Consider the following 21,727-nt stretch of genomic DNA (forward strand, 5'->3'; position numbering starts at 1 on the left):
CTCTCTCTCTCAAATAAATAAAACAGTAAAAAACTTTAATAAAAAAAGAAATTAAAATAAAATAAAAATGTTGAACAAATCAAGTATAAAGTACAACCCTTTCATCTTTTTCATAAACAAATAATTGCTTTATTTTCTCTTTAGACTCTCCATTTAAGAATCTCTTGGAAAGATTAAAAAAAGTTATACCACAAATACTCATTTTGTCTGTTACTTTCCCCTTCTCCTTCCTTGCACAAACATGCTGAGGATAGTAGTGAATCTGAATGGTCTTATGGAAAGTAATGATAGGTCCAAGAAACAGCAGAGGTCAATATGCACAAGAAGTGGGTGGAGTTGGAAATGTGCAATTTCAGGTCTGAGTGCTAAATTTTCAGCTATATTTCCTTCTTCTACAGAAGTTCATTCCAAGGTATCTTAGATTGGTCCTGGCTAATATTTTTAGCCTTTTATGTTAGGTTGTCTTAATATCTCTTCTATTTGTTATTTCATCTTTCCTAATAGGTTTGGCTAACCTGAAAATTTCCTCTATCTTCAGCAATACCAATAAATACAAATTAATAAATTAGGACATTGTATGGTTCATTACATTAAGTCTTAATAAAATTTCCATATTATTTCTGTTACTGACTGAAGTCCATAATTTCAAGTTCATTTTTCTGAGGTTTATTGTTTAGAATATGATTTACAAATTCTTCGTGTCTTTGGTTTCATTTATTCATTTTTTCCTGCAACCTGTTTTTGGCTATTTCACTACTCATTGACCCCTCCCCTCCATCAGAGGGATGGGCAGGGTAAAAAAATATGATATGACATTTTAAAATAGTCAATTTTGTTATTTGCTTCTATCTCTGAGAAAATGGCATGCAAGAAAGAAATAAATACATAATTATTAACTAAAATGACATTTCAGGATTTTTAAAAGATTATTTTCTCATTGCTCGTGATCTGGCAACTGTTACTATGGAAAACTGAGTTCTCTCTGGACTACAATTAATAAATAAAGATTTTTTTCAAGAGAGAAACATTATAGTTTATAATAATTCTAGTCTAAATCACACCCAACTCATGAACTGAATGCCCACAAAATATTTTCTATTAAAAAAAATTAATGTCCATAGAATCCAGAGCTGAAATGAAGCACAAGGTGGATTTAAAAATGGAGAATAATATAAAATAATAAATTGTTTCTGCCTCCTGCATTTAAACCTCCTTGCCTACATAGTGATGTTAAGAGTCACACATAAAAGAATACTTTTAATATAAGGATAATATGGATGATTTTAAGAAGTGGAGATTTAACTATAATGGTTACTTCATAATCAATGATGTAATAGTCAATGATATAGGAGAACAAAGAACATTGCATAGCTATATATGGACTTCATAGCATCAGTTTGTTTTTAAAAGGGGCACTACAGTGCATAAACCTTTTTAGTTTTAACAAATTAAAATAAAATATATCAGCAGCGGAATAACAGAATATTTTAGTAACAAGCATATTGGGAAGTCTATCTTATTCAGTAGATCAACTTCAGAGAACTAAACTCTCCAGAATAACCAGAGGGTGAGATAATATATTTACACCTGCAGTATTTCATTCTATAAATAATCTATAATGTCAAAACTAGTCTTGCTGGGGGCATTTACATTTTATAAAGAAATAAAATGTTACAGTGGACATTTTCAAATTTTTATAGCATTGTATAAACAAAATATAGATATAATACATAAATATTTGTGAAGTTCAAGGAAAGAGTCCGATACAGATAAATTACAGGGACACAAAAATCAGAAATACTATTCCTAGTCATTTTCACACGTTCTTTTACTTCAGAATTTAAAATCAGTGAAATAAGCATTTACATATTTCAAAGTGAATAAAGACAATAAGTCCAGAAATTTTCACTCTCTCAAGAAATTATTCAATCATATGGTAAGGTTGTCTGGGATAATATTTCAGTTGTTTTTATTTTATTTTGCAAAATATTATGTTTTTAGGTACAATTATTGATTCCTCCCACTTTCTTTGTAAATGAAGGACATACTTACTATCTTCATAAACAACTAAAATGTCCACAGAGACGGGAATAACCTATGTCATATCATAGTATATGTTTTGTTCTTGGGAGGCTTTGGGCCTAAACCCCATATTCTCTCATCAGATAATTCTCAATATGAACAAAGATGAGAAACATTTACCTACATTTAGATACATGAATACCAGTATTTTTAAAGTTAGAAGCAGTTGTGTACATATTCTCAAAAAATTATGTTATTCCAAAATATTTGCTCTTTTCAAAACAAGGATATACATAAATCAACTGCAGTATCATTTCAAAATAATAATGTAGGCATTATTGTATGTCAAACTAGTGGAAAATTCCCAGGAGAAACTTAGAACAGTTATTTAAGAAATCTCTAGGTTCAAAACGAAATTCAACTTTGGCAACATTGAGTGAACTAAAACTGAAACATTTTGTTACATTGAAAAAACATGAACACCTATGGTATTGTGGTTTGAAGAAAATGCAAAATGTTACCGAGGAAAGTGAGGGTAAACCAACAACTTATTATTGAAGATTTCTGATCCAGAGATAATCAGATCAGATAAAACACAACTGCAAACTGCATGCTTGTCTCCGATGCTCCCTGGACTGGTTGTGAGGACATGTCTGCTCTCACCCACAGTGCACAGTTCACAAAAAACATTTCAATCACACAACTGAATAATTCCTCTGACCAAATTGAACTTTCTTTAAGGAAATAAAGGGATAAGATAATAGATCAAATCTTGCCCCACCTCTTTTTTTTCCTCCTTTTTTCTTTTAGTGAAACTGACATAAATTGTTGAGGAGCACGACAGCGCCACCAACACAGATCAATGCAAAACAAAAAAGATCTCCCACCGTGTGCAAAAAGAAAAAAAATTAGAAAAATGCCAAAAATTACAAAATGTCTCCCAAATGTACCTTTTTGGAGAAAAACAAGCCAGATCTGCAAAGATTATCTAATGAAGAGCTTCAAAGAATTAATATTATGGAATACAAGTTTAGATCTGATCAGCAAATAAAAGATCCACTATTTAGTAACAGCCATAACTTAATATAAACCCGATTATGTCAATCTCCACCTTCATTATACCAAGGGCAGCTTTTCTGTAGTTTGTATCCAAGTAATCCATCAAGAAAACCACAATAGGCCTATTTAAAAAAAAAAACAAAACGAAGAAACAAAAACTACATCCATAGTTTGCCTGAAGATAATTTAGTCCTGGACAAATTAGGTAATACATAATTTTTATAAAGGGGATATGCACATATTTGGCATTACCAACATTGCTGGCACAAAACAAGTCCATCTTGAAATAGCTGAGTTCCCCTGTAGTTCACAGTAATTAAAGTATAATTTATATTATAAATATTTAGCTTTAATAATGAAAACAAAAAAACTATTTTTTTCTTTTAGTAAAAATTAGCCAGACAAGATTAGGTGGAATATGCAGAGATCAAAGCTAAAGAAAAATACAAAGATTGGTTTTGTTAGAAGAAACACAATGAAAACCCTCTTCATCTCCTGGCTCATTCAAATATTTAATGACACAAATGTTAAAAATTACAAACTTACCATTAGTGTAGGCAAAGAAGAAGCCAGTTCTTGAAAAATAATTGTAACAATATAGGCTGGATACTTGTGTCCCTAGAAACAACAGCCTCCAGGCAGCATATGGATCTTCAAACATCTTTAAAATATTTGGTAAATAAAAAGTAATACTTTCTTCCATGATCAGTGGCTGAACGGGGTGGCTTCCCCCAGGATCTGTGGGCGTTTGGAAAAAATCGGAGAAATATCCACGGAAGACTAAAAGCAGAGGAGGCAGCGGCAGCCAGAAGACTCTGGGGTTAACAACTTTGCGATGGCAAGCAGGCGTGCTCTGATTGGTTAGGAGGGCAGTGTCCCTACAGTCTGCACTATCCCCCGCTCCCCCCGCCTCCTGCAGCTCGGAAAAAAATGCAGTGTGTGTGCCATTTTACACTGGGCTTTTAAAAGCACAGCTACCCAAATGACAAAAGTCTAAGCTCGCTATTAAGTGACACTGCAAAACAATAGCACCCACGACTGCCTGCTAGCTCAGGAAAATGCCCTTTTAACGTCTTAAGGAACACTCTTATTTCCTATATGGGGGTTTTAACGGAATATAATGCTTTTCTTAAGCAAATCGTTTATCACTTCGCAAGCGTTGATACATAATTTGGATACAAACATGGCCATTTGAAAACTATTACCATCAAAACATTTTTTATTTGACATCATAGGTACGTAAAGAAGGCAGTCCTCCTTGAACAAAATTCACGACTCCGGTAGCTCAGAGAGCTTTAATTTCTTGTCAAAATAGAACTCGCTAGCCGTAATAACTACCGTTTGTGCAAAGAATAAAAACAAAACGATTTTAGTGGTTAAATTTAAAACAATAGGCATACTTTTTTTTTTTTTTCTCCTTAAAAATTCTGTTCCAAAAACCTTTACTGGCTGACAAAATTCTACCACTCTGCCTTACAAACAAAATGGCTGTGGTACAGAGTTTTTTTGGATCCTCCCACTGTGCCTCCTCCCGGCCTCCAGGAAGTGGTAAAAATCCAAAATAAATAGAGTACTAAAAGTACATTGTCCAGTCTGAACTAAGGTGAAACCTTTGGGAAAGGGGTCTTAGAAATGTGCTGCTTTTATGGTTTTTTTCAAAAAAAAAAAAAATGGTTTTGAAAAAAACATCAATCACCAGAGATTTACTTGACTGTAATTTGAACTTCCTGCTTTACATATTTATAAGGTCTTTCACCTATCTTGGCAGGCTTTCAAATTAAGTGGGCTGGGAAATTTGATGCTCTGTCTCTAGTTGTGAGCTGAGTAAGGTATTTGGTGGTTGCAACTGGGCTTATAAATAAAAACAAAGATTGAGACTTAAAAAAAATTAATACAAAATGAATGCAACATGATGATTGCAAATATAAGATCAAAAGGCCAGCAAATATGGAAATGTGTCTAATACTGCATATATGTGTTAATTGAACACATTCAAAATTCTTTGCCAGCTGAACTTCTAATGAGCCATGGATAGAACAAGGTTTAAAGGAATTGGATGAAGAAAAGGGGTGGTGAATTGCCTAGTTTTTCAGGATGCCCTTCCCCCAGCACACACACTTGTTGGTCTGGCATCCCATTCCCTGCCTAGCATTTAATAGGTAACAGTCTTAATGAGCTAGAGCTAAGGTGACTATATAATTCATCATCTTAATCAGGACACTTAAGAGTGAAAAGGGACATATTATTATTTATATGATGATTGGAATAAACAGGGACTGTCTGTGGTAAACCAGGAGGTACAGCTTACCTTGTATTCAGAGAGACCTTCTTCGCTTCTGCCAGGCAAGGCACCTACAGACATGGGTCCCAGGCCAATTTAGATAGTACCTCAACTTGACCCCTTCTCTGGGCTATGTCTACTGTCCCTGCTCTCCTGTCACTGGAGCAGATGACAAATGACTTGGATTCAGATATATTTAATGAACTGCGTTATAGAGAATACCCATTTAATTGTGTAATCTCATCAATAGTGACTGATGAGAGTAAAATTCTGTGATATTTATTTGATTATAATCAGGGAAACGTCTTTAAGAAGTCATCTAATGCAGAGAGTAGATTTTTAAGCAGTTTTCCTTCCAATAGAAAAAATTTGCTAGAGGCCATTTTCACTATGTCGTTTTGTCTCTCCACCATCCTAGTCCAGTTCTTTTCTCTCCCATTCCTGCCACCACCCCTATATATGCATATACATCCACATGTATAATTACATATGTACATTCTTATATACATATGTAGATGTGCATGTGTATATGTATTTTATTATCTATAGATTAGAATCTTCTAATATTTCTAATTATATATTTTCTTATGGGAGAATTTTCTTCAGAGTTTTGGAACCAAAATTCATGATACACAAGATTTGAACATCTTTTGTTTGGATAAAGGTAAGAATTAGAGTGAGATGTTTTGGAAAAATTATTACTGAAAGACAGGATAAATAATTCTCATGTTGTTTATTCAAATAGTTTTTCAGAGCTTAGAATGTGCCAGGCGTGATGCTTGGTGCTACATATATATTAATGAACAAGAGACAGTTTATCATCTCCTTCAAGGAGTTCATAGTCTAGTGGGGAGACAGAGAAACAAGCAAGCAAGCAAACAAATATATACTTGTAAATTGTAAGTGCTATTAAAGACATAAACACAGTGCAGTCTTAGGGAGGGAAACACACAGATAAGGTGGTAAAAGAAATTGTTTCTGAGCAGGTGACATTGAAGCTAGGATGAGAAGGAGCCAAACTTGAAAATACGTGAGAAATAGCAGACCGGAAGGAGGTCACAATATGTGCCAATGCCCTAAGGCAGAATGGAGCTTGACGTATTCCAGGAAGTAAAATGAGGCCAATGTCTGTGCAGCTTATTGAAAATGACATCAGATGAGGTCAGAAAGGAATCGCTGCGGAAGTTTGTAAGCTACAGAAAGGAGTTCTGTATCTGAGTGAATTCTACTCAGAGAGAGAGTAGAAGGTTGGAATTTGAGATTTTGGAGGTTTAAGTGATGATGAGATCCAGAGATGGGTCAAGTGGAGGAAAACAACCTAAACTCTATGCAAGTTGTGAATTTACTTAGCTGCATCACAGTGTTTTGGTATTATGTTTTAAAAATCTACATTTTACCTGTATAATTATAGCCATTGATTTTGACTCAGTTCATAAATAAATATGAACAAGAAACCAATATCTAAGATCAGACATATTACCAGTGAAATGAAAACAAAGAATTCCGGCGATCATTTGCCTCATTTTCTGCTTCTATTCAAGTTTGGTTTTGGTATTTTTTATTAAAAAAAAAAAACCCTTATATTTCATATCAGTTGAACAAAGCTCAATTAACACACTTTTTAAAAAAAAAAAACAAATGAGCCAAGAGCACCTGGGTGGCTCAGTTGGTTAAGTGTCTGACTTCAGCTCAGGTCATGATCTCATGATTCTTGAGTTTGAGCCTCAAGTTGGGCTCCGTGCGGACAGCTCAGAGCCTGGAGCCTGCTTCACATTCTGTGTTGCCGTCTCTGTCTGCCCTCCCCTGCTCACACTCTGTCTCTGTTTCTGTCTAAAAAATAAATATACATTAAACAAAGGAGCCAATGCATTATTATAAAGCTAGAATTTAACTAGTACAGTGGGAATAAACAGTTATCCTTTTTGAATTTATTGTTTGTTATGGAACCAAAATGCTGTGTATACTTGGGCAGAAATAATGTGTTCAGTTTCTTGGATGATGAGACTTAGAAAAATTTTGAAAGCCATGATGTGTAATTCTTTGAATGAGCTTTGATAGTAATAGGAATCTCTAAAGAAATCAAATTGTGAACCAATTAGGTAATGCAGTTTTTAAGACCTTTACCTCTCAGAACTGTGAGGTGATGGAAGTCACACTTTGGAATTCAGAGTTTTAAACCATAGTAGTCTCTCTTATTCACAGTTTTGCTTTCCACAGTTTTCGTTACCCATGGGAAGTGATTTGGTGGAGTTTCTGAGAAAGCATTGACAGGGGCCTGACTCAGCAGGCAGGGCCTTTGGTCTTCACCTTCACCTTTCTTCCTGCTTGGAATGTGGTCACCACACCTAGGTAGAGTCAGGAGCTATGTGACAGCCAGGAGGATGGCTCATGGCTCAGGGTAGCTGCATAGAAGGAAGAACATTAGGTTCTGTGGAGCCTTCATTCCATCTGGATTTTTTTTTTTCACATAAGGGAAATAGAAAATCACTAATCTGTCCTAAAGCACTGCTCTATGGGGTCTCTTCTTCATAGCTAATGCATTTTCTAGCACAATTAGCATGAGTGATCTTCAAATTATTTCTCTGTTAAAATCAGCTACGTTTTAATTGGTGTATAATACTCGGCTGAGAAGGGAACTTTATTTATTTATTTATTTATTTATTTTTAACATTTATTTATTATTGACAGACAGAAAGAGACAGACCATGAGGATGAGAGGGGCGGAGAGAGGGGGAGACACAGAATCCTAAGCAGGATCCAGGCTCTGAGCTGTCAGCACAGAGCCCCATGTGAGGCTCGAACTCACGAACTGTGAGATCATGACCTGAGCTGAAGTCAGATGCTTAACCGACTGAGCCACTCAAGCGCTCTGAGAAGGGAACTTTATAATCTGGGTTTTGGTTACATGAGGTTACATAAATATGAGATATGCATATGCATATATGTAGGCCATATATGTGCACATATATATGCAAAACTTCTTAAGCTACATGTTGATTAGTACATTAAATCTGTTATATTGTATACATGTTATCTCTTAATAAAAGAAAGCTATTTTAATTATTACAGAGTGATGGGATCTGATAATTTGTAATAGATATGGTGAAGGAGCCAGATAAAAGCTATAATTTTTTAAAAAATGTTCAACTACAACTAATACAACTACTCATTTATCTACAAGACAACTACTCATTTATCTCATTAAGAAAGGGTTCTCCTATATTTGTATGTTTTCCTTTAATCATGTTGCTGGCAAGTATTCTAGAACTGCATATGCCATCACTACTCACTCTCTCAACATTCTTTTTCTTATATTCTTAACAGGTATAAGCATGCCTCCTTCAGCAACAGCCATTTTCATTCTCTGAACCCTAAATCTTGGGTGACCTCAGCTGTTACTCAAACTTCTCATTCCTCTGTGCCTTATCAGAATTCAAGACTGTGGTAACTGACCTATTATGGATCTGTGGACATGAAATGATTAAAGCAGTAAACCTAAACCCTAGCTTGGAGTTTTCCTGTACTGTAGTATGCTATGGAAAGTATCATAGTAAAAATAAAACAGAGAGGATTTTCCCCCTAGTATTCAATATGAAAGTTACTCTTTTTGTTATTAAAAAAATAGAACATGTTTCCCTCCATGACCCCCACCACTCCCAAATGCAGATTAGTGATGAAAAAAATTGTATACTGACAGAGACTATCCTGTTTAAAATTTAAACCTTGTGTAGATTGAGGTCCAAGAGGACCTGGAATAGTCACAGCAATAGAAGCACATTTGGTAAAGACTCTTGCTTAAAGTATAAGACCTGAATAATTTTAGAAAGAGAGATGAAACATTTCTGTAAGAAATCATTAAAAGCTTCCATTCAAGAAAGATAATTTAGGGGCACCTGGGTGGCTCAGTCAGTTGAGCGGCCAGCTTCAGCTCAGGTCATGATCTCACGGTTCGTGGGTTTGAGCCCCGCGTCGGGCTCTGTGCTGACAGCTCGGAGCCTGGAGCCTGCTTCAGATTCTGTGACTCCCTCTCTCTCTGACCCTCCCCTGCTCACGCTGTCTCTGTCTCTCAAAAGTAAATAAAAAACATTAAAAAAACATTAAAAAAAAGAAAGATAATTTACTATTATAGAACATGAATTATTATTGGTTAAAAAAAAGGCGGTAAATAATTCAGGCCTGGGATGACAAAGGAATAAGATTTAATAGGATCAAACTGTAAATAATTTCCCTAGTTATATCTAGCTAAGGATTCTTACAATTCCTTAGGGTGGGAGAATGGGGATTGATTTTAATGACAGAATCTACATAGGTGGTTTACTGTATTTTAATATTTAGGTCAATTATTTGTAATGAATTTGTTCTGCATTAAAAGAACACTTTAGGCATTGTTATAAGTTAGAATTTGGGAATTTGAAGAGCCCTCAACTGACAATTGCAGTAAAAATTCTGGTGCTCAGGGTAGGTAGTGCAAAGAAATAGCACCCCTTAAAATGTGCTTTTACAAGCCTTATTCCTGTATATCTTGGTTAACAACTTGTGTTGGGAAGTAGGGGGGCGGGGCCTTATCTTGCTAGTTAAGGGTAACTCATAAAAGAGAGGCAGTTCTTGCAAAGCTGGACTGCTAGTGTGATAATTCACTTTGGTTTTTGACCACTGAAAGAAGCATTATTCTACATGCGATATAAACATATATATTTGTAATCAGCTGACAATTATCCAGTGTCAAATCTAGCTTTCAGATTTTCTTACTGGTAAGAATAAGTAATGGTCTAAGTGATCTTCACTCTTGTCTAACATATTATTCTCTTCTACTATATTCATTTTTCCTCCCAGAAAGTGAAAAGTAATATAAACTCAATTTCAGCCATTTGGAAAATATGGAAATGTGTAATAAAGAATATACTAACCACTTGTAATCCTGCTTCTCCGGATCTCTTTCCAATGTCTTTCCTTGTACTTCCTTTTGTGTTGGCAAACTTTCAGAATAAAGGGTGCCAAGTCAGCGATCCCTATTATATAACTGAACAAGTGTATGTATAATAGCAGTCACAAAAATAACTCAGACAGAAGTGATTACATAATTAACACAATTGCACCCTACTTTGACAAATGGCAGAGATTTTCCAAGAGGCATTAGAAAACCGTCCCCCCATTCTATAGTTCTAAATTATTTGTAAAATCATAGATAGCACAAATACAAACTCCTTTCCATGTAATAATCACATCACTTGCTTTCTAATCATTTTCCAGGATCATCTGAGTTGAATGAATTAGGTTACGTGGTAGTGAATACTGAATATAGGGGTAACTTTGGAGTATGAAACACTTGGAAAACAGGGAAAGATGGCCAATGAGCAAAGAAGATGATAAGGGATTCCTGGGAGATGACGGAGAAGAGGCTCAGAAGGGGAGGTGGAGCATAAAATAATATGGGATGGTGTCACAGATAGGGTGACTAGATAATATATAGTAAAATCCAGAACATTTTCAGGAGTGAAAATGGCGCTATTAATAATAACTAGCTGGATTATACAGGGAAAGTCAGAAAATATGGTCATTTTATTTATTTTTTTAATTTTTTTAATGTTTTATTTATTTTTGATACAGAGAAGACAGAGCATGAGAGGGGGAGGGGCTGAGAGAGAAGGAATCACAGAATCGGAAGCTGGCTCCAGGCTCTGAGCTAGCTGTCAGCACAGAGCCTGACGTGGGGCTCGAACCCATGAACGTGAGATCTGACCTGAGCCAAAGCTGGAGGCTCAACCGACTGAGTCACCCAGGCGCCCCAAATATGGTCATTTTAGATCAACTTTTTATAAATAAGCCTACAGCCCTGGTAGCAGCCAACTGTTTGCTACCTTTATTATATACATATAAGTTCTTGATATGACCTTCCTTATCTTCTGACTTACTATCATTTATCATTTACCTCATGTAAGTTTTTACCTAGCAAAAGAAAATGACCGATGCATGTTATTTATCCTAACTGGGGGTTCTTTAAAGAGATTGCTTATCCAGGAGTTAGTGTAAAATGTTGATGAGGCCAAGATCAGGTTTCAGTCATCATGGGACTGAGTTAGTCACTCTATTTTAGGGTTGAGACTTCATTCTCAGAACTGCTGGTAAAGATCTATGCTATTGGCTCTTTATTTTATGGTAATTTTAAGCCAGACACTGGGATGCTGGACTCTTGCCTTTGCTTCTCTGTAGAGATTGTTGCAACATTTTTGCTGTCCTCATAGAAGTCTTAATATGTAATTCTCAGTAACAGACATCTTAAAACTATTGCATCTTCACATCAGTATGCTGTGTCCATTGTGCATATTTGGAAACCAATACATCAAACCTCAGTTTGCAGAAACATAATATGAAGAGTACTTACAATAGGAAACACGGCTAAATTCCTATCTATTTTGAACTGATCCTTCATCCATTTTGAGTTCATTTTTGTGCATGGTGTAAGAAAGTGGTTTAGTTTCATTCTTCTGCATGTTGCTATCCAGTTCTCCCAGTACCACCTGCTAAAGAAGCTGTCTTTTTTTCCATTGGGTACTCTTTCCTGCTTTGTCAAAGATTAATTGGCTGTACATTTGTGGGTCCAGTTCTGGGTTCTCTATTCTATTCCATTGGTCTATGTGCCTGTTTTTGTGCCAATACCATACTGTCTTGATGATGACAGCTTTGTAGTAGAGGCTAAAGTCTGGGATTGTGATGACTCCCATTTTGGTTTTCTTCTTCAATATTACTTTAGCTATTTGGGGTTTTTTTGTGTGTGTGTGGTTCCATATGAGTTTTAGGATAGTTTGTTCTAGCTTTGTGAAGAATGATGGTGTAATTTTGATTGGGATTGCATTGACTGTGTAGATTGCTTTGGGTAATCATGACATTCTGCCATCCAAGCACTAACCAGGCCCGACCAAGTAATAATGACATTCTGAAGCAGGGCTTCTGGATCTGCTTTTGCCCTGGGGCTGAACTGTTCATTGAGAACTGAGACCCTTTTGGCTTGTAGCTCAAGCTGAGCATAATCTTGGAACTTTGCCGTTGCTGAAAGAACCCCAAAATAGCCCTTTGTCAGTCTGAGGCCACTAGGGCCAGCATGTGGCACTTGGTACCATCAGAACAGATTTATTGTAACCAAATCTCTTCCTAATGTCTCCCTCATTTCCAATAGGACTAAGACTAGCTGGACTCCCCACCTCAAGATGCCCTAAGGAGCCGTGAGCACATGATAGAAAGAGGTGGAAACTTGGAGGAGTATAGATATTGCTTAGAGACTTTCTCCTCTTACTGGAAGGAGGTGGTGTTCAGTGCTTTCTCTTTGGCAATAGGATAGGATAAAGTTGCACATCAAATTATGAAGAGATCTTCTGGTCACCTGCTTTTTAAAGAATAGTCTTGGGGGTGCCTGGGTGGCTCAGTTGATTAAGTGTCTGACTTTGGCTCAGGTCATGATTTCACGGTTTGTGGGTTCAAGCCTAGTGTGGGTCTCTGTGCTGGCTGCTCAGAGCCTGGAGCCTGCTTCAGATTCTGTGTCTCCCTCTCTCTGCCCCTCCCCCCTCAAAATAAATTGAATAGTCTCTGGTGGGATTTCTCAAACTGGAGACTTCGGTGTCTCTGAGCTCTCTGTGAGAATTTACATTTTTTAAATTTTCATTTAAACAGTAATTTAAAAGTAAGAAGCATATTGTGGATCATCTGAATGACCTCCTCACAGCCGAGTGCTACTCTGCAATTTTAGACTGTTTTTATAATTGAATTAGCACCAAGCAATTCTACTTTAATCAGGGAACTAATGAGAAAAGAACCAAAGCAGACTTAATATGTAAATGATGTGTTTATAGCAAGTAAAAGCATAATATCACTATAAGCTGTATGAACAATGGTTTACAGTAATTTGGATGAAAAACAGTGATGAGGTAATGTAGTCTTGCACTACCTGGTTTTAACCTGACCAAATTAATCAAATTCATGCTACCAGTAGATGGAGAAAACCATATCTCCTGTCACATCAAAATTATGACCTTTAATTTAAAACTTATTAGTTTTACTGCTTGGTCTTTATTCAACTTGTATACCGGTATTCTTGAGAGTTACATAAGCCCCGTAAGTATAAGGAATTTATACCTAGTTGTGACTGTGTACACGGATGGTTAAAAGCATGGCCTCAGAGGCCAGATTTCCTGGGTATTAATCTCAGCACTGCCACATACTAGCAGAGTAATCTTGGGAATGTTACTTAACCTCTCTGTGCCCCAATTTCTTCACCTGATTGCAGATAATAAAATAGTAGCCCTATTATTACGAAGAGTAATTGAATACATGTAAATTATTAGAAAGGTACCTGGAGTTGCTTGATATTCCTATAGTAAAATAATTTAACTCAGTAACTTCAGGGGATCCCAAAGTGTGAGAGCCTGCTCTATGAGACAGTGTGTAGAATAATACGTGACATTTCTATAGCACGTTAAGTTTATAAAGTACTTTTTCATATACATTATTCCACTCAGCCTTCAACACCTAACCTGAAAGGTAGATAATGTTTTTTATTATTATTTTAAGGATGAGGAGAGTAAGGCTTCAAAAACAAGTTTGCCATGAGCATTTGATATTTTTCTTCCTCATGGAGAATGAAGGGATATTTTGTTCAAACATTTTCCCATTTTCTTTTGGGTCGCTAGGAAGCCCAGAACTAACTTTACACACTAGTACACATTAGTACTTGTGAAAAGACTTAATGGTCTTAACATCTATATTATATTTTTTTCTCCTCATCTTGGTTTTCTATTCCAATTTATACTTTCCCTGATTCTAAAATTTTATATATACACTATTTTATTATTCGGAATTTTTAATAATCTGCCTCATATACATTTTGGAAAATTTTGAGCCATAAATAAATAAACTGGCCCATGGTTACATAACTGGTAAGATTCAGATCTTGACCTCAGTTCTTTTGTCTTCATAGAGAAGTCACATTTATTGAGCATTAGTGTGACCTGGTGCTTTTTATTCATTATCTCATGTAATCCACACAATAATTAGTATGAGGTATTTTATTGCTCTCCTTATTTTCAGATGAAGACATTGAAACTTATAAAAGTTTTAAGACTTTCCCAAAGTAATAAATATTGTTCTAATTCTTGGTCCTATAAATCATTCTTAAAAGCAAGAGATTCCTCTTCTAAATTCTGCTTCCTTGTTAAGGGTTTAGGGCAAGATCTTTGTGTCAATCTCCCTACCAACTTCCTCTCTCTGTCCCCCACTTTATGGCTTTGCCATCAAAACTGCCATTCCAACTACCTGCCACTTAAATAAGGTATTTATCATTTTTTAGCTAAAAATAATACTTGCTCTCATAGAAATACCATAATACCAAGCAAAGATGACTCCCACCTTACAATGTCCTTAGTAGACTTTTAGGATTTCTCAGAACATAGTGCTCTTTCTGTCACTATTGTACACTTGCCCAGGACCCACATCTACTTTCTAGAAAGAGCCAAAAACAAACAAACAAACAAAAGAAATCAGGGACCGGTGCCCCAAGGGTGAGGTAGCATGCAAATCTACACTCCCTGATACTAGCCAACTTATCCGTTTCTTTTCTTGGGTCAGTTTTATATTTTTTATAGGACTTGAAGATTGTTACTCTGATTGGCCTCTGTCAGCGTATTTTCTGGCTGTTCCAAAAGTGTGATAAGATTGCTTCCCTAACTGCCAGCCAGCAAGGAGGGTAGTAAAGTCAGCTACTGGCTGGAGTAAGGCAAGCGGAAAGCCTGGGATTGGCTCTTGCCATTATAACTTCGATTGATGTCATAAGGCGTGGCACAGGAATCATTAAGCGATATCCAGAGAACAGAGTAAATGACATTTGGCTTTCAGCTGCCCTGCCATCCTTCTACGTCGGTCTTTATAGTGTTTCCCTAATAGTGATGGTTCCTAAACTTCCATCTTTGATTATCACGATTTTTGCCATATCTTCATATCACCTTTGGTATTGTTTAAAGTTTCTTCAATGCAATGGCATTTTTACTTAAATATATTATTTAGAAGGGAGACTTTATATTGCCATCATTCATGTGAGAACAGTTTCACTTATTATTAATAGAAGATAATCTTAAAAATAACTAAAATGAGAGAACGACAATAGTATTAAATTCTTTCCAGACATAGGGATTGGGAATTAAGAGGCCTGTCATTTATTTCTAACAATCCTGTAAACTAGCATATAAACTATAGAACAGTACATGATCAAGGTACCTTTTTGTGCCATCATTTTCCTCGTTTGAAAAAAGCTTCAAAACCATTTACCATGCTATCTGTGAGAAAAGAGGAGGGATTTCCTGTGCCAGAAAGTACATAGAGATTACAGGGCATTGACTGTGAAGAAGCCGTCAGAGGTTGGAAACTATAAAGTCTCAGCAGCGCGAGACAGATCTTAAACCAGAGGGTGCAGAGTTTGACAAACTGTCTCCTTTGGTTTCACCAAGAAAGTTTAGTGGATCCTACTTTCAGCTTTTGAGTAGTAAGGTGAATAAATAAAAGCAAAAACAAGGTGAGATCTTCGAATAAGGAGCTTAGAAGCTGTTCAAATGAAGGGAAGAATCACAGCAGTGGAGAAATGAAAAGTGGAAGAAAAAACGAGGACATATGTTCTCAGTGTTAAAAATTACACATACTGATTCCTAAGCAAAATTCTGCTTCAGTTGATACTTCTGGATTAATCTAATGACTTTGAAAATATACATACATCCTGAAGGTTCTTTTTACCTTTTTTGGGAGCTTATAAGATACCTGAGTTGCTTAGGTGGTAGTTAAATTAGTAAGTATTAGTGAACAAAGAAAGCTGTAGAAGGAGTCTCTTAGGAAAAGTACACAGATCATGGGACCATTCTAAATATAATTTGTTTTTCAAGAAAAATTCAAATTATTTATTGCTGCAATACAGGGATTATTTTCTGAAAGCTTTGATAAAAATGTCATTGGGAATGATTATCAGACACATCCAGCTGCCAAGAATGCAAGAATGTAACTTGGTTAAAGTCTTGGATAACTTGTTATGACGTATTTTGAAAAAAACTCATGAGGAAAAAATGAAAATTGCTAGTTGGATATTGTGGCAGTTTTAGGGATTGGGATGAGACTAAGGAATGTTTATAAATGATTTAAAATTGGGGGAAATGCAAAGATGACATAGTATCTTTAAACCAGTCGAGCATGATTTGGGGTATAAATAGATGTGCTGATAATAACAGTAACAATAAGCAGAGCCAGAGATCAACCTGAAAGTAACTATTCCAGGGACAATATATTGAATATTCAATAGCTGCATATCTTCATTAAGTATGCATGGGGAATAGTTATGTATGTGTTACTTTAAGATTAGATTGCTTCCTAGAAAGCCAAATGAGGAGTTCAAAAACTTAGGAGATTAACCTTTTTGAATCTTATGGAAAAGGAAGTCATAAAGACACACATTTTATTTATCTTTTATTCTCTTCCTTAAAGCAACAAAAATCAAATTTCCCCTCCCAATTTAAGTCCCATAGCTATAAATGTGGCTATAGGCTCACATCATTTTGAAGGGCCGTCTCTTTGGGTGTGGGGAGCTTTCACACTATCTGCTATTTAAGACTGAAAAATGGGATATGAACTCAAGATTTCTGGTTCTGGATGTCTGAAATCTTAAATTCAACATTTTAAAGAAGATTTTTGAATTTTCCTGCTTTCTGGAGACGTTTACCTGCCATGATTGGATTTCCCCACCTCAGCATGAGTAGTCTCCAGGCCTTGAATGTGCCTTGATGTTCAATAGGCTCTCAATTAAATATCGGCAAATTTGACTTGGGAAAAGTCAGCCCTCTCAAAAATACAGATATAAACATGGAGTTTCACTCACCTCCAAGAGTCCTCTAGTCACAGAATGGTACCCACATGGTCTGATTCAAATATACGTGGCTACAGTCAGTCAGAGTAAGCAGGTGTGGAGACAGAGGAGAAAACTTTTAGCATTACCAGGGGACTTAAAGAAGCCTGACCTTTTCTGGATATGTTAGAAAGTGACATAAGAATGGTCTTTTTTTCCCTGAAAACTTCTGATCCTTCTTCATAAGGATCAATGGTGTTTCAGTTAAGGAGTCTTTTGAGGCATATGTTATTTTATTGATTGAATTTAACATACACAGTAAAAATATACAAATTTTAAGCATATAGCTTGATGAAATTTTATAGACTCGATAGGACCCAGATCAAGAAACAGAATAGTGTTAGAATTCTGGAACCCCGCTTTGTGCCTTCCTCTAGCTATTTCCCCACAAGTGACCACTATTCTGACTCATAGCACCATGCATTGGTTTTGTCTATGTTTGAACATGAGTAGACATTGTGTACGAGCAGAATTACATACGTATCTTCTTTCATGTTTGGGTATATTTGTGAGTTGCAGTGCTGTTGCATACTTGTGCTACACTCACTGTTGTATAACATTTTACTTTTGAATATGCTGTCATTAATGTCTCATTTCTACAGTTGGTGGACAGTTGGGTACCATTCTGATCCATTCTGGACAGATTGAAATTTGGCTTCTGGACTTTAAAAGACTGTTTCTAAAGTTGGCTTGAATGTGATGTTGTTGAGGAAAGCTTAGTATTACCTGGACTAGAGATTTCTCTAAAGGGGATAAGTTATTATCTAAGAAGGGTTTCAGATTTGTGTAATCAGAGGTTGCCATGAGTTCTCTAAGAGGAAATGAAGAATATTATTCATATATTGGAATTTTGATGAGGTCTTCTAAATGCAATAAAATATTCATATTCCACATATGTCTATATGCTAATTTCCTACTTTTTCTTTTTTTAAATATTTTATTTATTTTTGATACAGAGAGAGACAGAGCATGAGAGGGGGAGGGGCAGAGAGAGAAGGAGACACAGAACTGGAAGCAGGCTCCAGGCTCTGAGCTGTCAGCCCAGAGCCTGACGCGGGGCTCGAACCCACGAACGTGAGATCTGACCTGAGCCAAAGCTGGAGGCTTAACCGACTGAGCCACACAGGCGCCCCATCCTACTTTTTCTTAAACAAAGGTATGTGTGCCCTGGAATTTTGTAAATTGCAGAGCCTGTTATGCACCATCACTACCCTGAAAAAGTCAGAAATTATCACTGTTTTTCTCTAAAAAGAATATCAAGATCTGTCTAGGGAGGATAAAGGCCTGATAACTCCTCATAAAAGTATTCATGTCTTTATATTTAGTCCCCAAGAGCTTTAGCTTTCAATAGAAAAGCTTCCATAGGAAAAGGCCGGTCTCAGCACTGTGTGTAGGTTCCTTTTAACATGGACATAATGACATGGTGGTTGATCATGGACAGGTGTGTGAGTATAAATTAGGAGAAATATAACTGTGGAGCCCAAATTGGGACACTACTATGGCAATGGCAGCAGTATCCTCAACCATAATCATAGTGTCTGTAGAAAAGCCTCTGTAGGACTCTTGGAGATTACCATTGACAGAAACTTTGAGTTACTGCAAGAAGCACAGACAGTTGAATGCTGATCAGACTCTCCATTTCTTTTCCTATTTGGCATTTGGAAACAGTATTGAACCCTTCCCTTTGAGTAAGCCCTTGGTTTTTTGAACAATGTTAAGGTAAGAAGCCTTAAAATGGAACTGGCCCCTCCTTCCTCCCTCCCTCCCTCTCTCCCCCACCTCCTTCCATCCTCCCATTTTTCTGTCCCTCTCATTTATTTCTAGCCATTCTTCTCCTCTGAAAGAGGTAGTTGCAGTGGAAAAGGGCAGTGCCGGGGCTGAGCAGACAACAACATGCTAGATAGATCAATTATATACCGGTAGATTTAAAAAGTAAATAAACACACTGAGGATCATGGGAGTCAGGTTTCTCACTGTTGGAGAAAGAGTTTACAAATATGGAAAGATGAAGGCTGGAGAGAACCCTGAGGTGCTGGTTTGGAATTGAAAGTATTGGAGTGTAAACTAATGAGTTTGAAAAACATATATACATGGATACATATAGAGATAGATATAAATGTATGTGTGTTTGTATGTCTATGTGTACACGTGCATATATTTCCTACCTCTGTTCTCTGAAAGAACTTAGAAGCAATGACAGCTCAGTAGAGGTGAGCATGGTGAGTGCCTACATCTTGGTTTCCAAATATTGATATCCACTAAATGGAACCAGTACTTGTAGGAAATAGTTGGTACCAAAGCCGAGGCAAATAAAATACAAGATGATTTAAGATCACCTGTTGTTCAAGAGAGTAAGGAAATGCTCAAACAATTACAAACACTTGCCAAAGAATGGAGAAACTAGGTTGAAGGGATCCCCATTGGCCAAATCTGGTTCATTTTGCACATCAAAGTAAGTAAGGACAGTAATAGATTACAACGCACTGAATAAAATAGGAATACACAAGCGCATACAGAGATAAACAAACAAGCAGGAGAGAAAGCTTTTCCTTACCTTATTTCATAAAGCTAATCTATGTAGCACAAGTTTGTAGTGTTTATAACACAAATATAGTTCCAAATTTATATGGTTTTAAAATAATAGCAAAATGGATATCAGTATGATTCTAAGAAAAATGGTCACAGAGAAAGGACCCATGGATGAGATAAAAAGGCATATTTTATTTTTCTGTAGTTCCCTTCAGACTGAGAATTCCCAGCAGAGCGTCCTTCCATGCCGCCACCTACAGACACTAGTACACCCTTTCAGCAAACCCATTCAAAGCAAGAAAAACTAAGGGTTATACTATCATTTCCTTTGGACATAGGAGGGAAAAGGCAAAATAAACATCGAGCTACTTATTCATTAGAAAAGAAGTTGTTGGACTTTAAAAACAAGGAGAGAGAAAATAAATCAGAGAGAGAGAGAGGAAGAAGGAGAAGAGAGAGGGAAAAGAGAACCTTACCCCTTGTTTGTGCCCTCAGGTGCAACTATACAGCCCATATTAGTTACAAGTCCTTCTGCATGTGGACCACTTGGGTTAATGTGGCAGCTAGAAAACTCCTCTGTCAGCACTGGCAGAGGCTCGGTGTGGTGCTCTTAGGTGGAAAGGAGCAAGAGAAAGGAGCCTGATAGTACTCCCCAGCTGGCAGGCTGCAAGTTTTTGGCAGATGTCCACCATGTGGTATGAAAATGCTCTCAAGATCTAGTCCCTGCTTGCTGCTCCTGCCTCATTTTCTGGCACTCCTTCCGTCTGGGCTCCCTCCACACTGAATTACTTGGAGTTTCAGAATACGGTACATTCTTTTCACCACCTTTCAGAATGTGCCAATCTGTTTTAATCTTCTGAGTATCTGAGTTCTCTGCCCGAAGCTGCATGGTGGCAGGGACTTCCAGAATAAAGAGTCCCAGCATGCCTCCTATAATAGTTGCTCTGTATTCCTTATTGCCAGGTACTGCCACTCACCTTGACAGGTCACCTTGGATGGTCACCTATCCTGGACCAACCTGGGTTCTGTTGACTGTGACCATGTGCTTGGAATGTCCGCTTGCCAGACCATAAGCTCCTTTAGAATCCTGGATCTCTGAGTAGCGCTTATCATACTTGTGATTATTTAGTGTTTGTCTTTGTCTTTACCCTTTTTGAAAACAGTGGTTCTGTCTTACTGACTACTCTGCTTTTAGTCTTAGCCCAATAACTGGAACATGACACATTTTCAGCAGATGTTTAGATTTAATTTCCTAGCACCTAGGGAGGGATCTGTTCTTCCTCTGTCAGTCCCACATGATTGGTGGTTTAGCTCCATATACCAACCCCTTCCGGTCTGTTCTGCTCCTGGAGAAACTGTGACTTTCCTGGCTGTGTTGTGGTTAGATAGCTACAAAGGTGGCATTAGAGATCAGATTTGTCATTACCTGAACCATTAATTATAGTTTGAAAACAACAGACTCCTGGCAAAGAACCCTGTGATTCTTATTAAGGTTGCAGAGCTTGCTTGACAAGAGTTTCAATCTGATCAAGTATATTGAGAATATTGAGAGACAGATAGAAAATAATTAATTAACTAGTTAATTAATTAAAATAATGAAAAACAATAGCCACTCTTATCCAGTGCTAAGTACTGTCCAAAGTGCTTTATATACATGAACTCCTTTAATCCTTGCAAAAACCACACAAGTTCTGCTCCTGAAGAAACTGAGCCATTGGAATAACATGTCCAGGTTTCAGTAAAATGCTGAGCTGGGATTCAAACTAGGGTAGTCTGGCTCTCAAGTCTGTGCTTGTAACCTCTGTACTATTCTGCCTCTCAAAACTGCAAAGCCTAATGAACTGAAAGAAAATATGGTGTGACAGATAGAAAATTAATATTTCTCAGTTTAAAATAGCAACAACAACAAA

The 21,727-nt window shown here is 36.8% G+C and overlaps 1 protein-coding gene across 1 annotated transcript in view; it reads right to left on the reverse strand.

The window, feature by feature from the left end:
• Positions 1–3,886, reverse strand: part of EPC1 (enhancer of polycomb homolog 1) — a 93,418-nt gene extending 89,532 nt beyond the window's left edge. Inside the window, exon 1 of the mRNA XM_029953692.1 lies at positions 3,628–3,886. Coding sequence (XP_029809552.1) covers positions 3,628–3,630 — 3 coding nt within the window. The 5' untranslated portion in view covers positions 3,631–3,886. The remainder of the gene's footprint in view (positions 1–3,627) is intronic.
• Between the last annotated feature and the right edge of the window lie 17,841 nt (positions 3,887–21,727).

The sequence above is a fragment of the Suricata suricatta genome, chromosome 10, assembly GCF_006229205.1.
Source record: "Suricata suricatta isolate VVHF042 chromosome 10, meerkat_22Aug2017_6uvM2_HiC, whole genome shotgun sequence".
NCBI classification, from domain to species: Eukaryota; Metazoa; Chordata; class Mammalia; order Carnivora; family Herpestidae; genus Suricata; species Suricata suricatta.